This window comes from Oncorhynchus mykiss, unplaced genomic scaffold (genome assembly GCF_013265735.2).
Source record: "Oncorhynchus mykiss isolate Arlee unplaced genomic scaffold, USDA_OmykA_1.1 un_scaffold_308, whole genome shotgun sequence".
In the NCBI taxonomy this organism is placed as follows: domain Eukaryota; kingdom Metazoa; phylum Chordata; class Actinopteri; order Salmoniformes; family Salmonidae; genus Oncorhynchus; species Oncorhynchus mykiss.
Genome location: NW_023493757.1, coordinates 143,173 through 167,952, shown reverse-complemented (window position 1 = coordinate 167,952; position 24,780 = coordinate 143,173). Strand labels below are relative to the sequence as shown.

At 41.8% G+C, this 24,780-nt stretch overlaps 1 protein-coding gene and 4 non-coding genes across 7 annotated transcripts; 4 read left to right on the top strand and 1 right to left on the bottom strand.

Annotated features, from left to right (window-relative positions):
• Positions 1-995: 995 nt before the first annotated feature.
• LOC118950499 lies at positions 996-12,421 on the top strand. Of its 3 annotated transcripts, XM_036973760.1 has the most exons (21): positions 1,168-1,336; positions 1,436-1,494; positions 1,574-1,654; positions 1,755-1,879; positions 2,520-2,663; positions 2,969-3,067; positions 3,178-3,339; positions 3,479-3,578; positions 3,708-3,928; positions 4,576-4,732; positions 4,921-5,144; positions 5,440-5,560; positions 5,877-6,073; positions 6,188-6,302; positions 6,525-6,694; positions 6,790-6,887; positions 7,049-7,179; positions 7,502-7,691; positions 11,883-12,024; positions 12,132-12,228; positions 12,298-12,421. In XM_036973760.1, exons 1-21 carry the CDS (start codon positions 1,314-1,316, stop codon positions 12,369-12,371), a joined length of 2,730 nt encoding a protein of 909 aa, XP_036829655.1. In that variant the 5' UTR covers positions 1,168-1,313; the 3' UTR covers positions 12,372-12,421. The 3 variants fall into 3 exon arrangements, with proteins under 3 accessions (XP_036829656.1, XP_036829655.1, XP_036829657.1); XM_036973761.1 differs by lacking the exons at positions 1,168-1,336; positions 1,436-1,494 and adding an exon at positions 996-1,023; XM_036973762.1 differs by lacking the exon at positions 1,436-1,494 and having other exon boundaries at positions 1,172-1,336.
• A 7,026-nt stretch (positions 12,422-19,447) lies between these two features.
• On the top strand, positions 19,448-19,530 carry trnal-cag. The gene has a single exon. It is a non-coding gene; the product is annotated as a tRNA-Leu (tRNA).
• Positions 19,531-19,836: 306 nt separating this feature from the next.
• trnas-aga lies at positions 19,837-19,918 on the top strand. The gene has a single exon. It is a non-coding gene; the product is annotated as a tRNA-Ser (tRNA).
• A 910-nt stretch (positions 19,919-20,828) lies between these two features.
• On the top strand, positions 20,829-20,911 carry trnal-cag. Its single transcript has one exon. It is a non-coding gene; the product is annotated as a tRNA-Leu (tRNA).
• A 1,526-nt stretch (positions 20,912-22,437) lies between these two features.
• Positions 22,438-22,556, bottom strand: LOC118950500. Its single transcript, XR_005042482.1, has one exon. It is a non-coding gene; the product is annotated as a 5S ribosomal RNA (ribosomal RNA).
• Positions 22,557-24,780: the final 2,224 nt, after the last annotated feature.

The window sequence follows — 24,780 nt, the reverse complement described above, 5'->3', positions numbered from 1 at the left end:
TGTAAACAAATCCAATCTCACGAAGTGTGTTCATTAGGAGCAGACGAAATGTCAAAAAGTTCCGTTACAGTCCGTAGAAACATGTCAAACGATGTATAGAATCAATCTTTAGGATGTTGTTCAAATAAATCTTCAATAATGTTCCAACCGGAGAATTCCTTTGTCTGTAGAATTGCGATGGAACAGAGCTCGCTCTCATGTGAACGAGCGTCACGAGCTCAAGGCATTCTGCCAGACTTCTGACTCATTCCCCTCTCATTCGCCCTCACCTCACAGTAGAAGCATCAAACAAGGTTCTAAAGACTGTTGACATCTAGTGGAAGCCTGTTGACATCTAGGAAGTGCAACATGACCAATATCCCACTGTGTCTTCAATAGGGAATCAGTTGAAAAATGACCAACCTCAGATTTCCCACTTCCTGGTTGGATTTTTTTCTCAGGTTTTTGCCTGCCATATGTGTTCTGTTATACTCACAGACATCATTCAAACGGTTTTAGAAACTTCAGAGTGTGCATATCTTAGCTTCTGGGACTGAGTAGCAGGCAGTTTACTCTGGGCACCTTTGGACAACTTATTCAGCCAAGCTACTCAATACTGCCCCCAGCCATAAGAAGATAAAAGACTCATCTATGCATCTGTGCCAATATAGTGTCTGTGACAGCATGGGCAGCGCCATTGAGGCTATCTTCATATTAAAGTAGTAACATTTCTTCTTCACAATTGTCTGAGCCCTTCTGATGACCTGATGGGACATGACTTCAACAGGGTCACCAGTAGGGCTCAGCCAATGAAGTTGGTAGTCCCACCCAGTTGATTACATTCAAATTGTGAAAGTGCATGCAAATGCAGCATTTTGGCCATTAGAGGCCAATATCTTTCTCTCTGTCTGGGCTACAATTGTAGACGGTTGGGTAATTATGCGTTTCACCTGTGAAAGGCTGTTGTGCTGCTAATGAGGGAGTTCTATTAACCTGAGCCGAGACGCACCGGTCCATGGCCCCTGACATGAATGGATAAAAGCGGTGAGGGCGGAGCACCCTTCTAAAATTGAACAGTAGCCTTACATTTAGGGTTTTGTCCTAACACTACACAGCTGATTCAGATTAACAAAGCTGGATGATTATTTGAATCAGCTTTGTAGGGCTAGGGGAATAAAAAGAAAATGTGCAGCCCTTTGGGGTTCAGGTGACTGAGTGTGGGAAGCCTTTGTCATAGGGTAGAAGTTGCATACCCCTGGGCTGTAGGCTGCACACTTTGGGTCAAATATCAGGTTCTGTAGCTGTGTATTTTATCGGAACAAATCTGTTCCACAATGATTATTTTCCTTAGCTCAGGGTAAGTAGTAGCAGGCCTAGGAGAGTCTTATGCGACGCAAACATTTGAGTTGTGTTCTTCCTCCTTTTAATCAATCATAATTTGTCAAATCCCTTACAGGTTGTTTTGCCTATTGATGGCAGCTGTGGGCATACAAGCACAACAGCCACATTCTATAAGTATGCATTTTGCACCCTGCAAATTTAAGCACTAAGCGTTTGACAATATTTTATTTTTAACTAACCTTTCCTATTCCAGATGACCTCAACGCTGAATGCCTTGGTAACGTTATTCGTTTGAGTGTCGCTCCTCTTTTTGAAGAGGTTGATGCTGTCTTCAGTGAGTTTGCCTCTTTATGATTCTCTTTCTCTCCTTTCATAATTCATGGCTTGATATTGCTTGTCAACTATTGTGTTCACACCATCTCCATCCCTTCCAGATGACACACAAATCATAAACCTGACGCCTGGCCTTGCTACTCAGTGTGGATTCAGCTTTAAATTTGACCCCATGGGGAATGCCATGTTTTTTGCTTCTCTTCAAAACTGCTTTTCCCAAAACATGGTAACCCTAGTAACTGTAGTGTTTGCTTGTACTTCAAATGGACAGTTTGCCTTTCAGTGTCACTGCATTTGCAACTCATACTGTAGCAATGTAATTTTATTTACCTTTGACATGGAGTCATGCTGAGACCAGGCTCTTTTGCAGATGAGCCCTGTATACAAAGATACAAGTCAATATTTGCATCACTAGATGGAAATAATTAAACACATTCTTCAGTAAAAAGGTCCTCAATAAGCCTGAGTTGTTGCTGTAGAGGTGCTAATACATACAATTTAGCGCATGGAGGTTATTAGAAGTACGGTTCCAGAAACATCGACGCAGTTTGACTTAACTCTGTGGATATCAAAAGGATCTCCATTGTTAGCCACCCCTGGGTCTGGTATCTCTTACCTCTAAGTTAACGATGACGTAAGGTACAGCAGAAGTTTATGGAGGGCTTTCAGAGGGCCAGCCAACTTTCTGATACAGACTGCAGTGATGTGAACTATTGAGCTCTTCTCCTGTAGTGTGGCTTCAATACAGTGGCAGCTGCATTCATATAGCCAATTTTGCCACAGTCTATAACTTGCATGAATGTCACCTGAATTTTGTTTTTTGCAATATAGTGAAGGCTTTTTTTTCTCTTCCCCCTTCATTTTAGGATGATAAGATGTTCAGCTTGGTCATGCAGTTCAGGCTGCCAGGAAACCACATGACTGAAGACCCTGTGTATAGAGTGGGAAAAACTTGTAGCTACACCCCCTGGACCTCCCGAGAGATTCTGTGTGACCGCAACTACATGGAGGCAAGTGAGCAGAGCATGCCCCAATGGACATGTTTACAGTCGCGCTTGTCATACTGCCTGTATAAATGATCTGTCTTAGAGCTACAACTGTCCAGTGTTTTCACTTCTTCTGCAACACAACCTAGAGGTCTTGACTCTCAATTCCACTCGCCTCTTCAAAATGCACATAGGAGAACTTTAGAGGTGAGGAATTTTGGCCTATTCTCAATGCATTTAAGGAGGGGAGTGGACAGATTGAGAACTGGCCCTTGATTTCCTATTGTATGGGAGGGAGAAAATGCATAGGGAATAATGGCCTTCTCTAGGTGTCTGTCAGAAGGACTCTTCCAGACATCCAAACCGTCCCCGAACAGACCACTGGGGGCCCGAAAGCAAAGAGCGGCAACTTCCGTAGAGGAGCTGAGGTAGCCATATTTCAGTTTCTGTAATTTCACTACAACATGACAGGATGGCGCTAAACAATGTGCGTTTGTTGACAATTTTGTTTAATTCATGTTTCCATTTCCTGAGACAGGCTGTTGCTTCAGGATACAAAATGACAGCAGTCGTCTTTAGTCCTAGCAAGAATGTCATGAATGTGGATGAGGTCCAAAGAAAGGGCTATGCAATAGCCAACACTCCCACACGGCTGGTGTTAAGAAGCCCTCATAATGCAGAAGAGACATACCTCCAGAATGTAAGCTGACCTCCATGAACTGGGTCATGTTCAGTAGAGCAAACATTTGGAAACGGTGGCCCTACCTGAACTCTGCAACATATTGTTAATACGGTGTGCCCTACTGAACATGGCCCTGATGTGGTTGCCCCCTGAACAGGTAGCTGGGGTTCCGATGCGGGTGCTCTCAACCTCAACCTTCTTTGAGCAGAAGTGGCTGGTTACTCGAGTAGATGCCACAGCTGTTTGTCCAACACCAGGTTGAGTGTGAAATAATTTAAGATCCTATAAGCCCAGTTCTTAATTGGCTCCAGACAAGACTTTCATGTAGTGTTCAGTTGGGAAAATGTTCTGTTTTGATGTGCCCTTGGCTTCTTGTTTCACTGCAGAGGCAGTGGCCTTTACTCCAGAAGTGATCACCTGGTACATGCCCAAGCACATAGACCCACTTTTCTCCTCTGATGCCTTCACCATGTTGGAGGTGTACATGGGAATTGACGCTAAGAGGCTGGACACTGAGGAAATGGCTGCCAGAAACTACTCTGTTTTAGTCACAGAGGCTCATATTATTGTTGAAATTCCGGTGGGGGCGGTTGGCGGCTATTTCAAGGTCAGCATTGGATTAGTAAAATGTTCCTGTTTAATTTCTGTCTTATTTGTAGAGCCCTTTTTACTACAGCAGTTGTCAGTGCTTTGCAGTAACCCTTTGCCATCTCTCATGGGTAAACTCCTAGAAAGGTTGTCTTGTGTAAAATGTTTCTTATTGAGCAATTGTCTGCTTAATCAGGCTAATATACAATGGATTGCAGAATTGTGTGAATTTTGCATAAAATTACATTTAAACATACTCTACCGCTTGTCTTTGCAGTTTGTCCTTTAGCCGCTTGAAATTTGAGACCAAATATCCACACTAAAGTATTGTTTACCTGACTTTTTAGGTAGCCGGTAGCTTTGCCACTCAACTGAATGCAAGGAACACTCGGCTGCTGTTTACATATTGTGCAAGTGTTTACTTTACGTGTCAGTTGCTCTGAAAATGCGCACCGCCGGAAATGCAAGTTGCCAACCATACACCTACCAGCTCTCAAGTCTGGTAACCAATACTTTCCTTTGGATATTTTGTCTTAAATTACGAGCGGCAAAAAGACAAGCGGTAGAATAATTGTATTTAACATTCTGGCTTATAAGGAACATTTACCTTTTTTTGCACTCCAATTGTGTATTACAGCCTGACTGCATCCCTCGTCTCCCTTACAGAGCCATATTCAGGATGACCAGTACTTTGTCACTTACACCATTGAGCCCATGCTTGAGTTGCTGTGGATCGAGGAGGTCGCACACGAGGACACCAGCTATAAAGTCCTCTTCCCTATCACAACACCTCTGATGGCCAGGCCTCCACAAGTTCGCAACTGTGAGTCTGGTTTAGTTGAATAGTGCCTATGGTAATTTGGGATGCCTGGGTTGTTCATTAGGCACAAAACAGAAGGAAATGTACTGAAACGGGGAGGCAATACCTGGACTTACCCAATAACAAATGTCAATTTTCAACTTCCATTGTACCGCATTTCAAAATGTTTTCCTTTGTTTGCCAATGAACAGACACTCCCTTAGACACAGTTCCTGAGCAGGCAGTGTTTGTGCTTGAGTTGGGGACCTTCAACCTTGATGTGGAGCTGCTGAACATCACCTTTCCCACCATGGTGCTAACTGTTGCAGAGTGCAACGCCAGGGGTTTCAATGTTCGGGAGCAGAGATCCCCGGACAACACCTTGAAGACCTTCAGGCTGGAGGTGCCCTTCTCAGACCCGGTGGTCTTTAAGGAGGTGTGTTTCTGTTAAATGCAAAGCCACACGCAGTGATTTGTACATGCCCTAATAAGTGGGCCACCAACAAAATATAAATGGCACAGATGTATTTTGTATCCCTCATTTACTCAAGTGTTTCCATTATTTTGGCAGTTGTGTGCATTTGATGTAGAGGAATGAGGGCAACGTTACTTTAAGTAAATAGTTTGTTTTAATAGTACCCATGTGTACTTAGTTGTCAGTTGATGTTGACTAGCGTTCTGTTACAACAATAATGCTGCCCAATTGACCAATGCTTTTAACTTCACTACAGAGAAGGGCGGAACAAGGTGTCACAACCTTCACTCTTCAGCTGATCTACGGCCTGGTCATCTTTCCAGAGTACGCGCCTTTCTCTCACTCTGCCGTTGTGGACGCTGTACTGCTGGACATTGGTATGTCTCTGGACTACTCCAAACTACTATTGAATGGTTTCCTCTCGTTAATGATTGCCCTGAAAGGAAATTGGCAGTGAAAGCCCAACTAGCCATACTGTAGGGTTTTTCTATGCGGTCTCTCTACAAAGAAAATGTTAAGCTTTAGAGTAGTTGGACCCAGTTGTCCTGTTCCTGATTTGCCAGGATCGTTTTTATTCAGTCCCACCGTAGCAAAACATTTTGCAATCTAAACAAGGGTTTCGTCTTGACAAGTTCAAGTAGTACCTTGTTTTTTGTGCTTAATAATTGAACACAACCCTGTTTGTCCTTGTAGTGCCACCTTCAGTCACTGGCAACTGTGATCAGGAGAACTTCCACATCACTGTGGACTACAGGAACCAAGAGCCCTTTTTTGTGGTCTTGGTTGGCAAGCGGCTGCTTAACCATGAGTTTGCTCAACAGTATTTAACAGAGGGCGACACAGACTTCACCATCACGTTGCCCTTCTCTTCGCCGGACGCAGTGTTTGAGGTACGACTCTCTCCCAAAACATGTTAACCTAAATTGCTGCAGCTAGCCTCGCTTTCCTTACCCTGTGTACATGCATACAATATTGGACTAATGAACTCTCCCATTGGTTCCCAGTCAGTTCACTCGTCCTCTGTCAGGAGCAGACTGGATGTGGCTCTGTTGAATCCTTACAACAACATGACCATCAAATACTTTTCCCTGGCTTGCAGCTTCCTCAAAACGCTGACTGGTTGGTTCTCAAACAATTACTTCTGATAAATAGTCGTTTAACATGGTTACCAAACCTGGGTTCCTTGCAAATACTGTGAGTCTAATAGTAGTGCCAGATGGGCATGGTTTGCACTTTTGGTGCTATTCCATTGGTTCTACTGTGCTCGGCAAGCTCAATAAGTGTAACAAATGCAGAACCCAGGTCTGATGGCTACCTGTCTTTTGCTCCCCTACCTCCAAGAGTGTTTCTCTAACGGAACGATGACTGCGCTGGCGGTGAAGGTGGAGTCTGCTCCCGGTCTGAACCCCGGTCAGCTGACCCTGAGCGACCCCGCCTGTGGTCCCACCTACAGTGACGATCGCGTCGCCTACTTCCACTTCACTGTGAACTCCTGTGGCACCACCAGGAAGGTACAATGACTATTACCCTGAGGTGATGGGTACTGTGTATTTACGGACTGTTTGCTTCTGCAGGCTGTAATAAGCAATTCCCCTCTACTACATAGTTTATCAACAATGTCATGCTGTATGAGAACGAAATCTCCTTGCCAGATGAACTTGAGGTGAAGCGGAATGCCACGACGTCTTCAGGGGAGGAATATCAGTAAGTGCATTACGCATTACAATTGTAGCTGTTATAGGGCATTTTTTTTCTTCACCAATTGCTCAATACTTTATATACAGGGAAAATGGGCCTCTACTACCAGTGTCCACTCCACTGCTTGAAGTTTCCCCTATTGAAGTTGCTCACATCCCTATTTTTAGGTTAAAGGTTTCCTGCTACTATGTGGCCAACATCACTCGCACATTGGCCTTCCTGACCAGGCCGCGTGACAACGAGCCTTTTGCCGCGACTGGGACGGGTCGGCTAATGGTCAGAATGAGACTCGCTCAGGGTAAGCGTGCACAAATTCAGAATTTTAACTTGACCCCTAGCCTCTAAAAGTATCTTGGAAGGTCTCCTTTACAAAACCATTCCCAAAAATCTAAGCCTAATGATATTTCTCTTGCTTTCTGAGATCTACAGGTATGGAGTAACGGTGAGGTGCTGATTTGGGAATTTGTTAGAAGCCTCTGGTGGGGGGTGGGTAGTGTTTGCTATAAATGGCTTGTGTTCATCGGGGCACAACAGGATATGATAAACGAGCATTTCTTAATGGACAAGTTCAGATGGTGCCCACTGAACACGACCCCCGGTTGTCTTGTTCTGTGTTCCAGACGCCTCGTATAACACGTTCCACCAGGAGGAGGACTATCCAGTGGTGAGGTACCTGAGACAGCCTCTGCACTTTGAGGTGGCGCTGACCACGTCCTCTGATCCCAAGGTAGCGCTGGTGCTTGACCACTGCTGGGCCACCCTCAACGAAGACCGCGACTCCCGACCCCGGTGGAATCTCATCATTAATGGGTAACATGTTGTTTTTGGGCCTAAACAAGTGTTATTCCACAGGTGTGGTTCCTGAGTAATTAGCAACCTATCATGCTTGGCAGGCCATTTACTTTGGCTACCGTGGCTATGCCCCCATCCATAGGTCGAGTGGTCACAATGCTTAAAAACGATGTGAGCCATGTGCGGTCTGTCACCAGATCTCCACCCAATTTAACACTTATGAGAGAATCTGGCGCGTGTTATCGCTGAGTAATCCCTGCAGTGTATCATTGGAACTGCATCAATGTATGCTGCATCAAACGACTCTAAACCGCATTGTCTGAAAAGCATCTAAGAAATGTTTTGTACTGATGAGAAATAAAGGTCTTCACAACTTTATTCCACCTTTGCTTGTAAAACATAAATGTTAACGTTATCTAGTCTAAATAACAGGTTGACTTGTTTTACAGTGATGCGGTACAAGGGAGCCATGTAAATCTAGTTTAGAAAGTATGGAATCCATGTTTGTCAAGCAAGAACTCCTAGAATGCTGTTCACTGCGCCCGTTGCCTGAGATCTTAACTCAGTTTGGCCACTTCAGCATGTGACTAATCTTTGTACTTGTTACGGCGTACACATGACAAGTAGTTTACAGGTAACTATTCCAAAAGCCAATTGTTGTCACCTCCCCAAATACAACCGTAGCACGAAAGCTAAACAGAGTTGCAAGATATAGCACAATCCATTATTGGGGGTTAAGTCCTTGGGGGAAGGTATTGTGAAGAGGATGATGCAGGAAATATTACTAAGATCTGGGAATTTATCAACAATAAATGGCGGAAGACTATATAAGCTATATACCCCTGGAAAGGGGGGGGGGGGGGGGGGGGTCTGATCTGGCAACCCTGAGGTACCATAGTCTACACTCTGATGCCGTGTTCAAATCAACTAACGATTTCAGTGCATTCAAGACAATGGGGTACTCCAGTTGCGATCACCATAAGTCTGACATACGTGTACATGAACCTGACTGCATTGTATGGCGTTAGCATTAGCTCATATTCAGTGCCACCTTCAAGTGTTTTACACACGTGTCCATTACAATCTAGGCAAGAATCAGAATGCATTAATAAAACGCTGAGTACATTATACTTACGGTACGCTACAGTAGAAACGACAACACGTTACACAGAAAATAAGACTTTGATAGGAATGCACGCATGTTCACAGTTAATTGTAAGGAAGGCAATACATGTGCAAGGACGGTATACTTGATCTGGGGAAGTGCTTGGGCTTTCTTTTGAAGGAAAGTTTGTCCAGCTCATTAAATTCTCAAATCGAAATGGTCTGCAACAGTGAAATGGGCGCCCTTTGTGAATGAGGCAAAATTAGATGTTGAAACGGCCTATAGAAAAATCGCCTTGGACTGAGGTCAGCGCGGGTTGAATGTCCACATGTTGGAACGGTGAGTGCATTCTGACCACGTGCATAAAATCAACTCCCACTGGGGCGACTGTTTAAGATATTTGGAACTTGTGTGTGTGTGTGTGAAAAGGTTAATGTTGGCATTACCTACACCTTTTTACTCAATGTTATCCTTTTGGTTTGCTACAGTTCAGTGTTGTGCCAAGCTGATGGTCAGTCGACTGGAAATCAAGAGCGGCTGGCAAGCTTGGCTTGCTTTTCCGGTTGGTTTCAAACAACTGCTCTTAACACTGACTGAATAGTTGTTTGGGTTGAATTCAGGCACAAGTGACCTCTTGTGTTTAAATCAGTTATTGCACTAAACCTAAAGGATGGTTCAGATGCCTGTGCAGCATGGATGTTTGAAACTGAATAGGATCAGTTGACAGGATCCCCAGAAGTTGATGCCACTTTCAATGGAATTTCCTGTCCTAGAGGAATGCGCTAATTGGGAGTTTCTAAACATGAACAAATACCACGGTCAAGTGTAGCAGCGTCTTGCTAACCTTATTTAGCTAGCTAATGTTCATATTAAAAAAAGTTACTACATTTTTGATTTGGGTGAGCACTTTGCTACAGATGGACACGCTGGCCTAATTTTTATCTCAAGAATTTAAATTGGGTTACTATTGAAAGATGACTTATTTTTCCTACATTGTAATGGGCTACAATGACTTTGACCATGATTATGCACGCTGCAAATGACACTTTATTTTGCGGGTGCCTTTTCAGTATCTGGATGCATGTTACACCAAGCAGTGTAGTGAAGCAACTTTATTGGTCAAAACCATTCATTTGGGGGATCGGTTTGCAAATACTATCAAATCACGCAATTTTACCATTTTTATGAAATGGTATCAAAAACCTAAATTTGGCAATGTGGACACGGAGTAACTTTACAGCTGTTTATTAAATCAGCAATGTCATAGCAGTTTAAAAAAAAACAAGCTGAAAATGTTTTGTAGATCATAGGAAAAGACAACATTCACATGGCTGTGCAAAAAATGGGTAGTTCAGATTTGTCACTTCAGCTGCAACTATCTTGCTGTGCAAAATCCTGACCATCGTCTGTCAGCTCAAGTGGATTTGTACTGGTGTGGGCGTTTGTCTCAATGTAACATCTTCAGATTTCACAAATTCCTTTTTTGCTAATATCGGGCAGTTAAACAGTAAAGGATAAACCTCCCAAAGATGCAAATTGCTCTGGCGCATTGCATAATTCTTGTTTAAAATGAAGTACTTGTGTTGAAAAATATGATTGCCTTGATACCGACTGTCTATTCGGCAACTTTGGTTAAACCACGGTCAATTGATCAATATTCAGGTCGCCTGTAGTCTTAAAATTCTGGATAATTTAGAATTTTAAGAACCATTTAGAGGGACGTTTCACCTCATGTCAATGGAATTGAATATTCATGTTTGACATCCGTCATTTAACAAGCCATTGCAGTAGACATAAATAAATATTGTTGACGGAAAGCCCAATTTCTGTTCTTTAAAATAAAATAAAAACGTACTAAATCAGATTCATCCAGGTCTGATGGGCCAAAAGATCAGAAATGACAAACCACTGTCGTGACCTTGAATTATCTGAGGACTGTTAAATTGTTAAGCGACTCTAAATGAATCATGTTAGGATTTGGGGTGCCGAGGAAGCGGTTTTAAAGTTACCGTCTCCCGACTTAAACTCTAGACGGTAGAAATCTATTAAATTGATAGTGAACTTATGAACCATTACATCGTATCCTCCTTGCAGCTGCAGAAACCCCAGCCTTATGATTCAGTACTATACAAGTTGGTTTAATTGAATTACTAGCTAACTAAATAACACAGGCTAAACACACAGGTGACACAATATGACGGCTTGTTACAAGGTTTCTCCCCCCCCCCGTTCCGTAAGGGACACTTATCGTTGATACGTCTTTGAACACACGAACCGGCACCAGCTTGGAGTAAAAGCATGAATGTATTTGAGGGATGCCGCTGTGGAAAGGTAGGTGGCTTGTCTTCTCTCTGATTGGCTACATGAGGTCACAATGTCGTTGGTTGTCCGTGGCTCCAATGACTAGTCTTGAACAGAACTACAGGATGGATTGTTCTGGAAGATGGGCTAATCAACCCTGTCACTGATTCCTCAGTGGGTGATGAGTAGGATGGTTTGGATATAGTAGCAGAATGGTCCCACTTATGTTCATTTTTCTAGGTACTTGTGAGTTTAGGAAAGTTCTGAACGTGTAGCTTGCGCCTCACGGTTTTCTGGTCTAATGTTAATTTCTATTACCGTTCCTCTTATGCACTCTGGCCGCCGGGGACGCTTCTGTCAGTCTGACCCGCTCTGATGTTCCTCGTGGCATGGCTACTTACTATGCACATTTTCTAGGGGTGTTTCTCTAACACGTTCAAAAGTGAATACTGGAACAATATTTCTAGCAGAAGACTGGTCAGATTAGCTATAGAAAATGAATGTCATATTGGTTTTTATTTTGTGATTTTTTACTAGAAACGTGCTCACTCTACAGGTAGGAAGTCTCGAGCCTTTACATGAAATATGTTTTTTCAAGACAAAGGTGATTTTTGTTGGGGAAAGCCTGTTGGCAAAAACATTACTTTAGTTCATACTGGAGGGGGAGAAAGAACCCACTTCTGCTGTAAATTGATCTGATCCTCACAGGGCAGTCATGACACCACCACAAGACTTCGTACACAAGGCGGTTGGGGTTTGCAGCGTTTTCTTGTTCCTAACTTAGTCCCTCTCTCCACTGGCAGCTGTGAGAACCCCGAGGATCCATACCGTGTTGTCTTCCACCCGGTGGTAGCTGACGCCAGGGTCCACTTCCCCCCTCACGTCAAACGCTTTGAGGCCTATATGTTTTCCTTCGCTGAGGATGCGCTTGAGCCGAGTGGCCAGGTAACAAAGTTCACCCAACAATCTTTATTGGTTAATTTTGTTTGAGTGGCAATCATCCCTTTAAAAAAAAAAAATAACATCTGACACATCAAATCTTTGATTCCTAGGTCTTTGTCCATTGTGATGTGGTCATCTGTGATGCCAGTAGTCCGTCTGGCGGCCCCTGTAGTGGACAATGTGTGAATCAGGACAACCCGAAAAGAGGTAGGTCTTGTTTTATGCTTTTCAGACCCTGGCAGACCATAACTGAACTAATAGGTTCTCTCTCAACAGGTCAACGACATGTCAAAGACCTCTTTGAGGAGCGTCATTTATATGTTTCTTCTGGATACATTCTTTGGGTGTAATGTCTTGTTCTAACATGTCAAATAAAGTGTTCTATATAAAACAATCCTAACCGTTGGAGCTACCTTAATTGTATCTGATTTGCATTTAACACCATGTCGTAGGCTTGTCATCTGACATGTATCAATCAACCCTTTTGTAAGCATGGAACTCTGAACCATCCACCGGAGGGTGATAAGTGTTGCACACCAATTTCCCATCTAGGACAAACAATGGGAAATGAAACAAGCTTTCCAATGTCCAGTAGGATGAAATGACTCAATGTTATAGCAGATGGTGGTTTGCCAAAGTGAAACCAGCAGGGCTGTGGTTGGATGCAGTGTTGGTAATTTTCAACTGAAATTACAACTTTCCTTGATACCTCTCACTAGCTTGGTTTCCATCCAAATATGGACATTTGTTCTTTAATGATATGCATGTCAATCTCTCATGGCTCAAATGGGAAGAGCTTGACTTCATCGCTACTTGTTTGTGTAAGAAGTGTTGACAAGCTGAATGTACCGAGGTGTCTGTTTTCTAAAACTACTAGCGCACAGCTCGGACACCCATGCATTCCCCATAAGACATCTCTTCACAATCTCCAAGCCCGAACTACGAAGGTAGAGCCATGAATACGCTGCAATCTATTCCGCATCAGGATAAGATTTCAACACACACCGTACGGAACAGCGGGGACTGAAGACACTCCTTTAAAAGTTGTGAGCTTGCACCGCGGGATGGCTTCATTGCTCCAGACCACCACAAGGGGGAGTTGGCGCATTTGGGTCCCAAGGCTTTGATGACCAAAGACTAATTTTGACACCAGCCACCCTTGCTTTGCGGCGCTCAACGAAGATTGCTGACAAAACAGATGGAAGTTGTCTTAACGAGTCAAGCAAATGTACAATTTGAGAGGAATGTGATAATGTAGAGACGCGGCTATATATTTTTTTGTCAAAGTTAAATTACGAAAATCTCTATTTAGCAAGTTCACACTAAGAAGTGTTAGGAGAATGAATTTGTCTTTCAGGGACTCCTGAGAACCAACAAACCAGGATGTCTTGTGAAACAGTGGATGTAAAGAATCTAGCTGGCTAAAGCATTGACTGCACAATTGTAAGCTTGCCTTGCAATGCAGCTGAAGTAACATGGCTAGCTATTTACTTGCTGGAGTCGGATTAAAAATAACTGTTGCCGCTCTGGGTATGGACCCTAAAAAGTATTTCTGAACTAATATTCATACCAATCAATGAACCTCAAGTCTGAATGGCATTCATGACGCCTAGAGTAGAATATACCGTTTGTGCCAAGGATGCAAGACCTATCTACACATGTATTTTAGTTATTACCACGTATGAGATTCCCATATTGTAGCCCGTACATTGAATATATTCACTGACCATGTACTCTTCCTTGGCAAATAAAGGTGTGGTCCAGGTATGACAGACACTTTCAGTCATATCAAACGATGCGGTGTCTGCATGTATGTATTACAATTATACACTTCAGTGTTTACTGCTCCTGGGATATCAATGATTACACATTGTAACTATACAACAGACTAAACATGATTGATTTGTAATTCATATATACAGGAAAAACTTACGCAAAACATTGAAGGGATTTTACAGGACCCTAATGGACTAGACATTGACAGTCTCCTAGCCTAAAAACAAATGCTGAATGTACTAACAAACTGCATTTAGTCCAATAAAAAGACACAACATTAGGGTGATAAATAAAAGGCAGTTGCTCAACGCATGACACAAGAGAACCCTCTGCTGGAGCAAAACGCTTACAGCACCTGGTATTCCCAGGCGGTCTCCCATCCAAGTACTAACCAGGCCCGACCGACCCTGCTTAGCTTCCGAGATCGGGCACATTTTAACAAATCTTTTTTATTATATACAAAACACTATTTACAACAAAAGATTAACAATTCACCCTTTAACAAAATCAGAAAGAAAAAGTAAAACGATTATAAACTAAAACCAATTAATTACAAGTTTTCCATTTGATAGAATTTCAATTAAAGTACTCACCCACAGTTTCCTCCACTGTATCTATATATTATCTCTATCTTTCTCTAAAATGCTACCTACTACATTCAACAAAAGTGCATCAAATTTTCCACCCTCGTACCACAAATCACATTCTCTTTTTAATATCCCTATAAATTTGATGCAAACCACATTTGTAAAAATCTTGTTTTATTTTAAAATCATTGTCTTCACATTCTATAGATTTATTTTACATTTACATTCTTCCATATTGATTTCACATGTTTGCGAACACCCTACACCCACTTATAAACCATCTAAAGTTTTAAACCTGATTTAAATCATGTTTCTCCCCATAACTTTCAGAATATAAAACCGGTAAACCCCTCGCTCTTTTGACCACCTCTTTTTATTAAAATCACCCACTCCCCAGGAATACATCATATTTTCTTGTACATATTCTCCGCAGTAGTTTTACTTACAGTGGGGCAAAAAAGTATTTAGTCAGCCACCAATTGTGCAAGTTCTCCCACTTAAATTTGAGAGTTCTGTAATTTGCATCATAGGTACACTTCAACTATGACAGACAAAATGAGGAAAAGAAATCCAGAAAATCACATTGTAGGATTTTTAATGATTTTATTTACAAATTATGGTGGAAAATAAACTTTTGTTACTGACCAAATACTTACCTCAATACTTTCTCATTGCCAACAAAGGGTATATAACAAAGGTCAAATGTTTTCTGTAAGTCTTCACAAGGTTTTCAAACACAGTTGCTGGTATTTTGGCCCATTTCTCCATACAGATCTCCTCTAGAGCAGTGATGTTTTGTGGCTGTTGCTGGGCAACACGGACTTTCAAGATTTTCTATGGGGTTGAGATCTGGAGACTGGCTAGGCCACTCCAGGACCTTGAAATGCTTCTTACGAAGCCACTCTTTCGTTGCCCGGGCGGTGTTTGGGATCATTGTCATGCTGAAAGACCCAGCCACGTTTCATCTTTAATACCCTTGCTGATGGAGGTTTTCACTCAATCTCACGATACATGGCCCCATTCATTCTTTCCTTTACACGGATCAGTCGTCCTGGTCCCTTTGCAGAAAATCAGCCCCAAAGCATGATGTTTCCACCCCCATGCTTCACAGTAGGTATGGTGTTCTTTGGATGCAACTCGGCATTCTTTTTCCTCCAAACACGACGAGTTGAGTTTTTACCAAAAAGTTATATTTTGGTTTCATCTGACCATAGGGAGAATGTCATATCTTCTTCTGGATCATCCAAATGCTCTCTAGCATTTGCAGGATTTGAGTCCCTGGCGGCGTAGTGTGTTACTGATGGTAGGCTTTGTTACTTTGGTCCCAGCTCTCTGCAGGTCATTCACTAGGCCCCCACGTGGGATTTTTGCTCACCGATCTTGTGATCATTTTGACCCCACGGGGTGAGATCTTGCGTGGAGCCCCAGATCGAGGGAGATCATCAGTGGTCTTGTATGTCTTCCATTTCCTAATAATTGCTCCCACAGTTGATTTCCTCAAACCAAGCTGCTTACCTATTGCAGATTCAGTCTTCCCAGCCTGGTGCAGGTCTACAATTTTGTTTCTGGTGTCCTTTGACAGCTCTTTGGTCTTGGCCATAGTGGAGTTTGGGGTGTGACTGTTTGAGGTTGTGGACAGGTGTCTTTTATACTGATAACGAGTGGAGGACAGAGGAGCCTCTTAAAGAAGTTACAGGTCTGTGAGAGCCAGAAATCTTGCTTGTTTGTAGGTGACCAAATACTTATTTTCCACCATAATTTGCAAATAAATTCATTAAAAATCCTACGATTTTTTTTTTCCTTCTTATTTTGTCTGTCATAGTTGAAGTGTACCTAAGTGGGAGAACTTGCACAATTGGTGGATGACTAAATACTTTTTTTGCCCCACTATCTCTTCATCTACTTCAACCACATCATATATTGCCTGAAATGGAAGGAACCCAGGAATTACCTCAGGTGACATAACATATCTGCCTCATCCCATATTTACAAAACAACATATTATTACACTTATCTTTGGATTTAAATATATAGGCTGATTTTAAAATATTTTCTAAAATGGTACATTCATAATAAATATTTGGTAAAAACTGCCCCCGAGCCTCAAACACTTCTCTATAAAACAAAGGTATATTACCTAACATTTCCTTCTTCATACTCCTCAATAAACCATTGTCCCCAAACCTCCCAACCTCCTGCAAATACTCTTAAAAAATCATTTTCCTCCCATAATCCAATTCACCAAATAAATATTTCCGTACCATTTTTACTCTAATTGCTGTTTTCCTTACACTTAAATCTACCAACTTTAACCCCCCCCCCCTCCCCCCCCTCCTCATAACCTGCAGTCAAAGTTTTAAAGCTATTTTCACCCCCTTCCCATCCCATTAAAAAATCAACTAAAATCCCTTTTAACTTCAAAGACCTCCCCCTCTACATATTTACCACCTTCCTAACTTTATTTATTACACCACTCCATGTCACATCCCTAGCTTCCATTTCCTTCACCCCTAAAAACACTCATAACACCTTAAAATAATCTTACCACCTTAAAAGTAAAATTCCCCTCATTAATCTTACACATTACTACTGACTTCTCCATGTTAACCGGATGCTTGTCCATATACTTTAAAACACTCCATCACCCTTTATACACTTCCCTCATCTCTAACTGTTATAGTGGTATCATCTGCGTCTTGATGAATCAAACTAAAACCTTGGAGTCTGTACACAATTTATAAGATCTTTTTTAAGAAATGCTGCTAAAGGTTCTACCGACTAAACAAATAATAAAGCTGATAAAGGGCACCCTTGTCTCACAGATTTCTCAAGAATAAAAGAATCAGTTAAAACCCCATTACACGTTACCCTACTTTTTGCCTTCTTATCCATCCTATTATTCTATTACCAAAACCATATTCATCCATTACCCTAAACATAAAATCATGTTCCACCCTATCAAAAGCTTTATTTAAATCTATGCTTAACTATTTTATTTATTACATCTCTAATTGTATCAGCAATATCTCTACCAGGCACACTATAATTCTGTGTAGGTGCTATAATATTTAAAACTTGCTTTTTTCTATTTGCCAGTATCTTAGCCAAAATCTTATAATCCGAATGTAATAAACTAATTGGCCTATAATCCTCCAGTTTCAAGTTGCTCCCCTTATTTTTATATAAAATCGTTATCAGCCCTGTCACCATAGATTCTGAAACACTATTATCCTTCATATATTGATAAACTTTCATATTTTATAAAATTCTGCAATTATTCCATCCACACCAGGACTCTTATTTACTTGTAACCCCTTAATCGCATCTTTAACTTCATTCACTGTTATCTTCCCATCACACATTTGTTTATCCTCTACATCAATTTGCACATCCACACTATCCAATATCTCCTTTACACACCCCTCATCCACCTCCCCTTTCTTAAATAAATCCTTATAAAAATTCTGCACTGTTTCTAATATCTCTACATAATCATTGACAACTTCACCTTTTACATTTTCAATCTCTCTATGTTCTCCTCTGTTTATTCTTCTCTAAACCAAGAAACATGAAGTACATTTCTCCCCCTCCAAAACATACTTTGCCCTACTTCTTATAATTGCACCCTTACACTTATCTATTTCATATTTACTCAATTTTGCTTTTAAATCTAAAACCGTTTCTATATTATAATTAGGTTCCCTGTCACACTTCCCCATTTCTTCATCCAATCTAGCTCTCAACTCATTTTCTTCTCTTTTAATCCTTCCTCCCTTTTTCCTTGCATATCTTATACTAAACTTTTATTTTTTCCTTAATACCCTCTTAGGGATATAGATACGCTAGCGTCTCTTGTGGCCAATAGCCTGGGGAAATGCAGAGCGCAAATAAAATGCGATAAAACTCAAACTTTCATTAAATCACACATGAAGGGTACTCAATTAAAGATACACTCGTTGTGAATCCAGCCAACATGTCAGATTTAAAAAATGCTTTTCGGCGAAATAATACAAAATGTGTTGCTGTAAGCTATGCCTACTGGCCCATTCACTCCTAACAAGCCTGTTTTCTTCTGTCAACGTTGTCGTGGTTAAGGCGATGGACTAGAAATCCATTAGGATCTTCCTGCCAGGTTCAAATCCTGCCGACAACGAAAATGCATTTTTTTGACCCCTCCGGAGGTTGAAGTTTAGTCGTGTTTCTTATACCAATCGCATCCTCTCAGATCTCCGCAAGTACATAGGGATTAGTTGTCCATTTGGGATAGGACTGCAGGCCACCTATCCCACTTCACACCTTTACACACCTGGTTATCCAGCCTTCTAGCTCTATAGGCCACAGTAGCATAGGTTACAGGTTTGTAGTCAAGCCACAGATTTCAGGTGAGATCCCATGATACACTCAACAATACAACAACACGATTCTCATGAATAACCATTAAGCCATTTGCTAAGATTTCCCCCATTTTGACATGTGGAAATCTGTTGTCACTCTTACCCTGACGGGAAGCTCCAGACACTTTTTTGGTCCTATCTTAGGCATTTTTAAATTCATGTCAAATTGGCCATATTCTGAAGACACTCTTATAGTCTGCAGGGTAATCGAACTGGCCACATCTAAAGTCAAGCCACAGGTAACAGGTGAGCTGCCTTGTTAAACCCTAAAAATAAATAATAACACGATTGCGTTGAAATGACCCATTAAGCCATTTGTAAGGATTTCCCCCATGTGGACCTGTTGTCACTCTTACCCTGATGGTTGCTGATATTTCCAGACACTTTTTCAGTCTTATCTGAGGAATTTTATCATTTATATCAGAATGGCCATATTCTGATGCCAGTTTAGCGCTCATTCAATGACGATTTACTACTCTTTCCCATTGAAGGCCATATTGAGGTTAAATCAATGACTGGACTTTTTAATTTATAAAAACAAATGACTATTGAAAGTGCAAGTCAGTATCGTGCATAGTTGTTCTGGTCTCTGTGGTGATTTTAGAGCGTTGTTCATATTTCTACTTTTACCGCATACACTTTAACCCGATACCCAGTTACTGTGCTGTAGTCAGGATGGCCGAGCGGTCTAAGGCGCTGCGTTCAGGTCGCAGTCTCCCATGGAGGCGTGGGTTCAAATCCCACTTCTGACAGTTTTTTAGTGCCTCTCAGGAGTCATGCTGCTCAGCAGTAATAATAAGAATGATGAAATAACAACTTCACACAGTGAAATAACAATTCATAATAAACACTCTCAAATGCTGACCTTCTGGAGCTGAGCAAAGATCAAGGTTAAATAAGAAAACAGCTGGACTTAATAACAAATGAATGAGGGGAACATTTTGTGTTATTGCATTATAATGAGTTACTGCATTATCTTTCAGTTGTTAAATTTCACTTTCTGTAGGCTATGCCTGTTGGCCCATTCACTCCTAACAAGCCTGTTTTCTTCTGTCAACGTTGTCGTGGCCGAGTGGTTAAGGCGATGGACTAGAAATCCATTAGGATCTTCCTGCGCAGGTTCAAATCCTGCCGACAACGAAAATGCTTTTTTTTGACCCCTCCGGAGGTTGAAGTTTAGTCGTGTTTCTTATACCAATCGCATCCTCTCAGATCTCCGCAAGTACATAGGGATTAGTTGTCCATTTGGGATAGGACTGCAGGCCACCTATCCCACTTCACACCTTTACACACCTGGTTATCCAGCCTTCTAGCTCTATAGGCCACAGTAGCATAGGTTACAGGTTTGTAGTCAAGCCACAGATTTCAGGTGAGATCCCATGATACACTCAACAATACAACAACACGATTCTCATGAATAACCATTAAGCCATTTGCTAAGATTTCCCCCATTTTGACATGTGGAAATCTGTTGTCACTCTTACCCTGACGGGAAGCTCCAGACACTTTTTTGGTCCTATCTTAGGCATTTTTAAATTCATGTCAAATTGGCCATATTCTGAAGACACTCTTATAGTCTGCAGGGTAATCGAACTGGCCACATCTAAAGTCAAGCCACAGGTAACAGGTGAGCTGCCTTGTTAAACCCTAAAAATAAATAATAACACGATTGCGTTGAAATGACCCATTAAGCCATTTGTAAGGATTTCCCCCATGTGGACCTGTTGTCACTCTTACCCTGATGGTTGCTGATATTTCCAGACACTTTTTCAGTCTTATCTGAGGAATTTTATCATTTATATCAGAATGGCCATATTCTGATGCCAGTTTAGCGCTCATTCAATGACGATTTACTACTCTTTCCCATTGAAGGCCATATTGAGGTTAAATCAATGACTGGACTTTTTAATTTATAAAAACAAATGACTATTGAAAGTGCAAGTCAGTATCGTGCATAGTTGTTCTGGTCTCTGTGGTGATTTTAGAGCGTTGTTCATATTTCTACTTTTACCGCATACACTTTAACCCGATACCCAGTTACTGTGCTGTAGTCAGGATGGCCGAGCGGTCTAAGGCGCTGCGTTCAGGTCGCAGTCTCCCATGGAGGCGTGGGTTCAAATCCCACTTCTGACAGTTTTTTAGTGCCTCTCAGGAGTCATGCTGCTCAGCAGTAATAATAAGAATGATGAAATAACAACTTCACACAGTGAAATAACAATTCATAATAAACACTCTCAAATGCTGACCTTCTGGAGCTGAGCAAAGATCAAGGTTAAATAAGAAAACAGCTGGACTTAATAACAAATGAATGAGGGGAACATTTTGTGTTATTGCATTATAATGAGTTACTGCATTATCTTTCAGTTGTTAAATTTCACTTTCTGTAGGCTATGCCTGTTGGCCCATTCACTCCTAACAAGCCTGTTTTCTTCTGTCAACGTTGTCGTGGCCGAGTGGTTAAGGCGATGGACTAGAAATCCATTAGGATCTTCCTGCGCAGGTTCAAATCCTGCCGACAATGAAAATGCTTTTTTTTGACCCCTCCGGAGGTTGAAGTTTAGTCGTGTTTCTTATACCAATCGCATCCTCTCAGATTTCCGCAAGTGCATAGGGATTAGTTGTCCATTTGGGATAGGACTGCAGGCCATCTGTCCCACTTCACACCTTTACACACCTGGTTATCCAGCCTTCTAGCTCTATAGGCCACAGTAGCATAGGTTACAGGTTTGTAGTCAAGCCACAGATTTCAGGTGAGATCCCATGATACACTCAACAATACAACAACACGATTCTCATGAATAACCATGAAGCCATTTGCTAAGATTTCCCCATTTTGACATGTGGAAACCTGTTGTCACTCTTACCCTGACGGGAAGCTCCAGACACTTTTTTTGGTCCTATCTGAGGCATTTTTAAATTCATGTCAAATTGGCCATAGGTGAGAAACCTTGTTAAACCCTAAAAGAAAAAGAAAAAACTCGATTGCATTGAAAATAACCATTAAGTCATTCAGGTTGCAGACTACCCTATAGGCATGGTTTGAAACCCCCTCCTGACAACTTTTTAGCGCCTGCATGTCATGCACCTTTGTAAAATCCAGTTGAAAAATAATAAATAATAAAATAGTTGTCAGGAGGGGGTTTCAAACCATGCCTTAATAAAATAATTAATAATAAATAAATAATGTTAAATTATTACTTTCTGTAGGCTATGCCTGTTGACCCATTCACTCCTAACAAGCCTGTTTTCTTTTGTCAATGTTGTCGTGGCCGAGTGGTTAAGGTGATGGACTAGAAATTCATTAGGATCTTCCGGCGCAGGTTCGAATCCTGCCGACAACGAAAATGCATTTTTTGACCCCTCCGGAGGGGAATAGGGGGATTTTTTTGGGGGGGAGGGCAATCAGGCAAAACATTGAAGGGATTTTACAGGACCCTAATGGACTACAGACATTGACAGTCTCCTAGCCTAAAAACAAATGCTGAATGCACTGCCGAGATTTTGAGGGAAACGCACTGTCCATTATTTGATTTGATCAGGGCATGGCAGGGAAGCACTAACAAACTGCAGTCCATTAAAAAGACACAACATTATTAGGGTGATAAATAAAAGGGAGTTGCTCCACGCATGACACAAGAGAACCCTCTGCTGGAGCAAAACGCTTACAGCACCCGGTATTCCCAGGCGGTCTCCCATCCAAGTACTAACCAGGCCCGACCCTGCGTAGCTTCCGAGATCAGACGAGATCAGGCGTATTCAGGCTGGTATGGCCATAAGCGAAAGGCATTCTCTTGGTACACTATATAAAGTCAACGTGTCGCTTACTCTTAGGGGGACAGAGAAATGTCCACCTTGTGACACACACTGAAAAAGCTCAAACCTAGCTTACATTTCCAGCCCATATATTTCACTCTTGTGGGGGGAAAAAGGGCATATCCTAGGTTCATACTTATGACAACTTCATGGACTAGGGCCCTATAAAATACGGTGCGCCCAAACGGAATCACGAAATACAGGTATTAAACCGAAATTCAACAATATTCAAAAATGCTTTGAACTAAGGAGGAAATCAACTCAATGCCTTCAACTTGTTAGAAAATCCATTCATTTGCCCAAGTGAATCATAAGACATGAACAAAATGCATCAGCGATTCGTATTTCCACGCAACTTTCAGAAACTGCACAGGACTGCCCAGTTTCTGTGCGCATGCGTGCAGAGCGAGCGCATGTCTACACTTTGTGTAGCCGTTAGCGATGAGGCTAATGATAACCTTCTTGTGGTAGAGAAGGAAAGGCTTCCCATAAAAACCTTCTCAATCAAATGTTAACTGCAAAGTGGCCTTTGCCAGCCTGGCAGAATTATATCATGATTATTTGCATCAATCCAGTGGCCATTTGTTTTGCAAACTCCGCAATCACATGCGCTACAGCAACACCGCTTAACCAAACAAAGGTCTCTTCCTGGTGCACACTTGCCTAAAAAAGGGTAACTACACCCCAAAATCGACATGTCTTCTGTTTTTCCCAGACCTCAAAAGTGGTTCCCTGCTAGGGTTTTAAACGTTGTCGTGGACATAGAACATCCAATCGTGTTATATTGCTATTAAAAATGTGTACTTTTGAGAGCGAAAACCTGCAGAAGCAGAGACAAACGGTCGACCGGGAAATGTTAACGGAGAATAGGGGGATTGTTTTTTTTGGGGGGGGGGGGGGGGGGGGGGAGATCAGGCAAAACATTGAAGGGATTGTACATGAACATTAGCCAGCTAAATAAAGTTAGCAAGATGCTGCTACACTTGACTTGATTTGTTCATGTTTAGCAACTCCCAATTAGCGCATTCCTCTAGGACAGGAAATTCCATTGAAAGTGGCATCAACTTCTGGGGATCCTGTCAACTGATCCTATTCAGTTTCAAACATCCATGCTGCACAGGCATCTGAACCATCCTTTAGGTTTAGTGCAATAACTAATTTAAACACAAGAGGTCACTTGTGCCTGTATTCAACCCAAACCCAACAACTATTCAGTCAGTGTTAAGAGCAGTTGTTTGAAACCAATCGGAAAGGCAAGCCAAGCTTGCCAGCCGCTCTTGATTTCCATTCGACTGACCATCAGTTTGTCACAACACTGAACTGTAGCAAACTAAAAGGATAACATTGAGTAAAAAGGTGTAGGTAACGGCAACATTAACCTTTTCACACGCGAGTTCCAAATATCTTCAACAGTTGCCCCAGTGGGAATTGATTTTATGCGCGTGATCTCAGAATGCACTCACTGTTCCAAAATGTGGACAGTTAACCCGCGCTGACCTCAGTCCAAGGCACATTACCTGCAATTTTTCTATAGGCCGTTTCAACTTCAAATTTTGCCTCAATTCATTCACAAAAGTAGCCCATTTTACTGTTGCAGACCATTTCGATTTGAGAATTTAATGAGCCGGACAAACTTTCCTTCAAAAGAAAGCCCAAGCACTTCCCCAGATCAAGTATACAGTCCTTGCACATTTAGTGTCTTCCTTACAATTAACTGTGAACATGCGTGCATTCCTATCAAAGTACCTTATTTTCTGTGTAACGTGTTGTCGTTTCTACTGTAGCGTACCGTAAGTATAATGTACTTAGCGCTTTATTAATTCGTTCTGATTCTTGCCTAGATTGTAATGGACACATGTTTAAAACACTTTGAAGGTGGTACTGAACATGAGCTAATGCTAACGCCATACAATGCAGTCAGGTTATCACATACGCGTATGTCAGACTTATGGTGATCTCAACTGGAGTACCCCAATTGTCTTGAATGCACTGAAGTCGTTAGCTGATTTGAACACAGCATCAGAGTGTAAACTATGGTACCTCAGGGTTGCCAGATCAGACCCCCTTTCCAGGGGTATTTAGCTTAGAAAAACTGTCTGCCCTACCATTTATTGTTCATAAATCGCCCATCTTAGTAATATTTCCTGCATCATCCTCTCCATAATACCTTCCCCCAAGGACTTCACCTC

What these genes read in the sequence shown, in the direction of transcription:
- LOC118950499 (XM_036973760.1), top strand. Translation starts at nt 1,314, where the DNA reads ATGATTATTTTCCTTAGCTCAGG. An exon ending in GCCTCCACAAGTTCGCAACT is followed by an intron (nt 4,733 to 4,920) that starts GTGAGTCTGGTT and finishes GCCAATGAACAG; the next exon opens with ACACTCCCTTAGACACAGTT. An exon ending in CAGAATGAGACTCGCTCAGG is followed by an intron (nt 7,180 to 7,501) that starts GTAAGCGTGCAC and finishes TCTGTGTTCCAG; the next exon opens with ACGCCTCGTATAACACGTTC.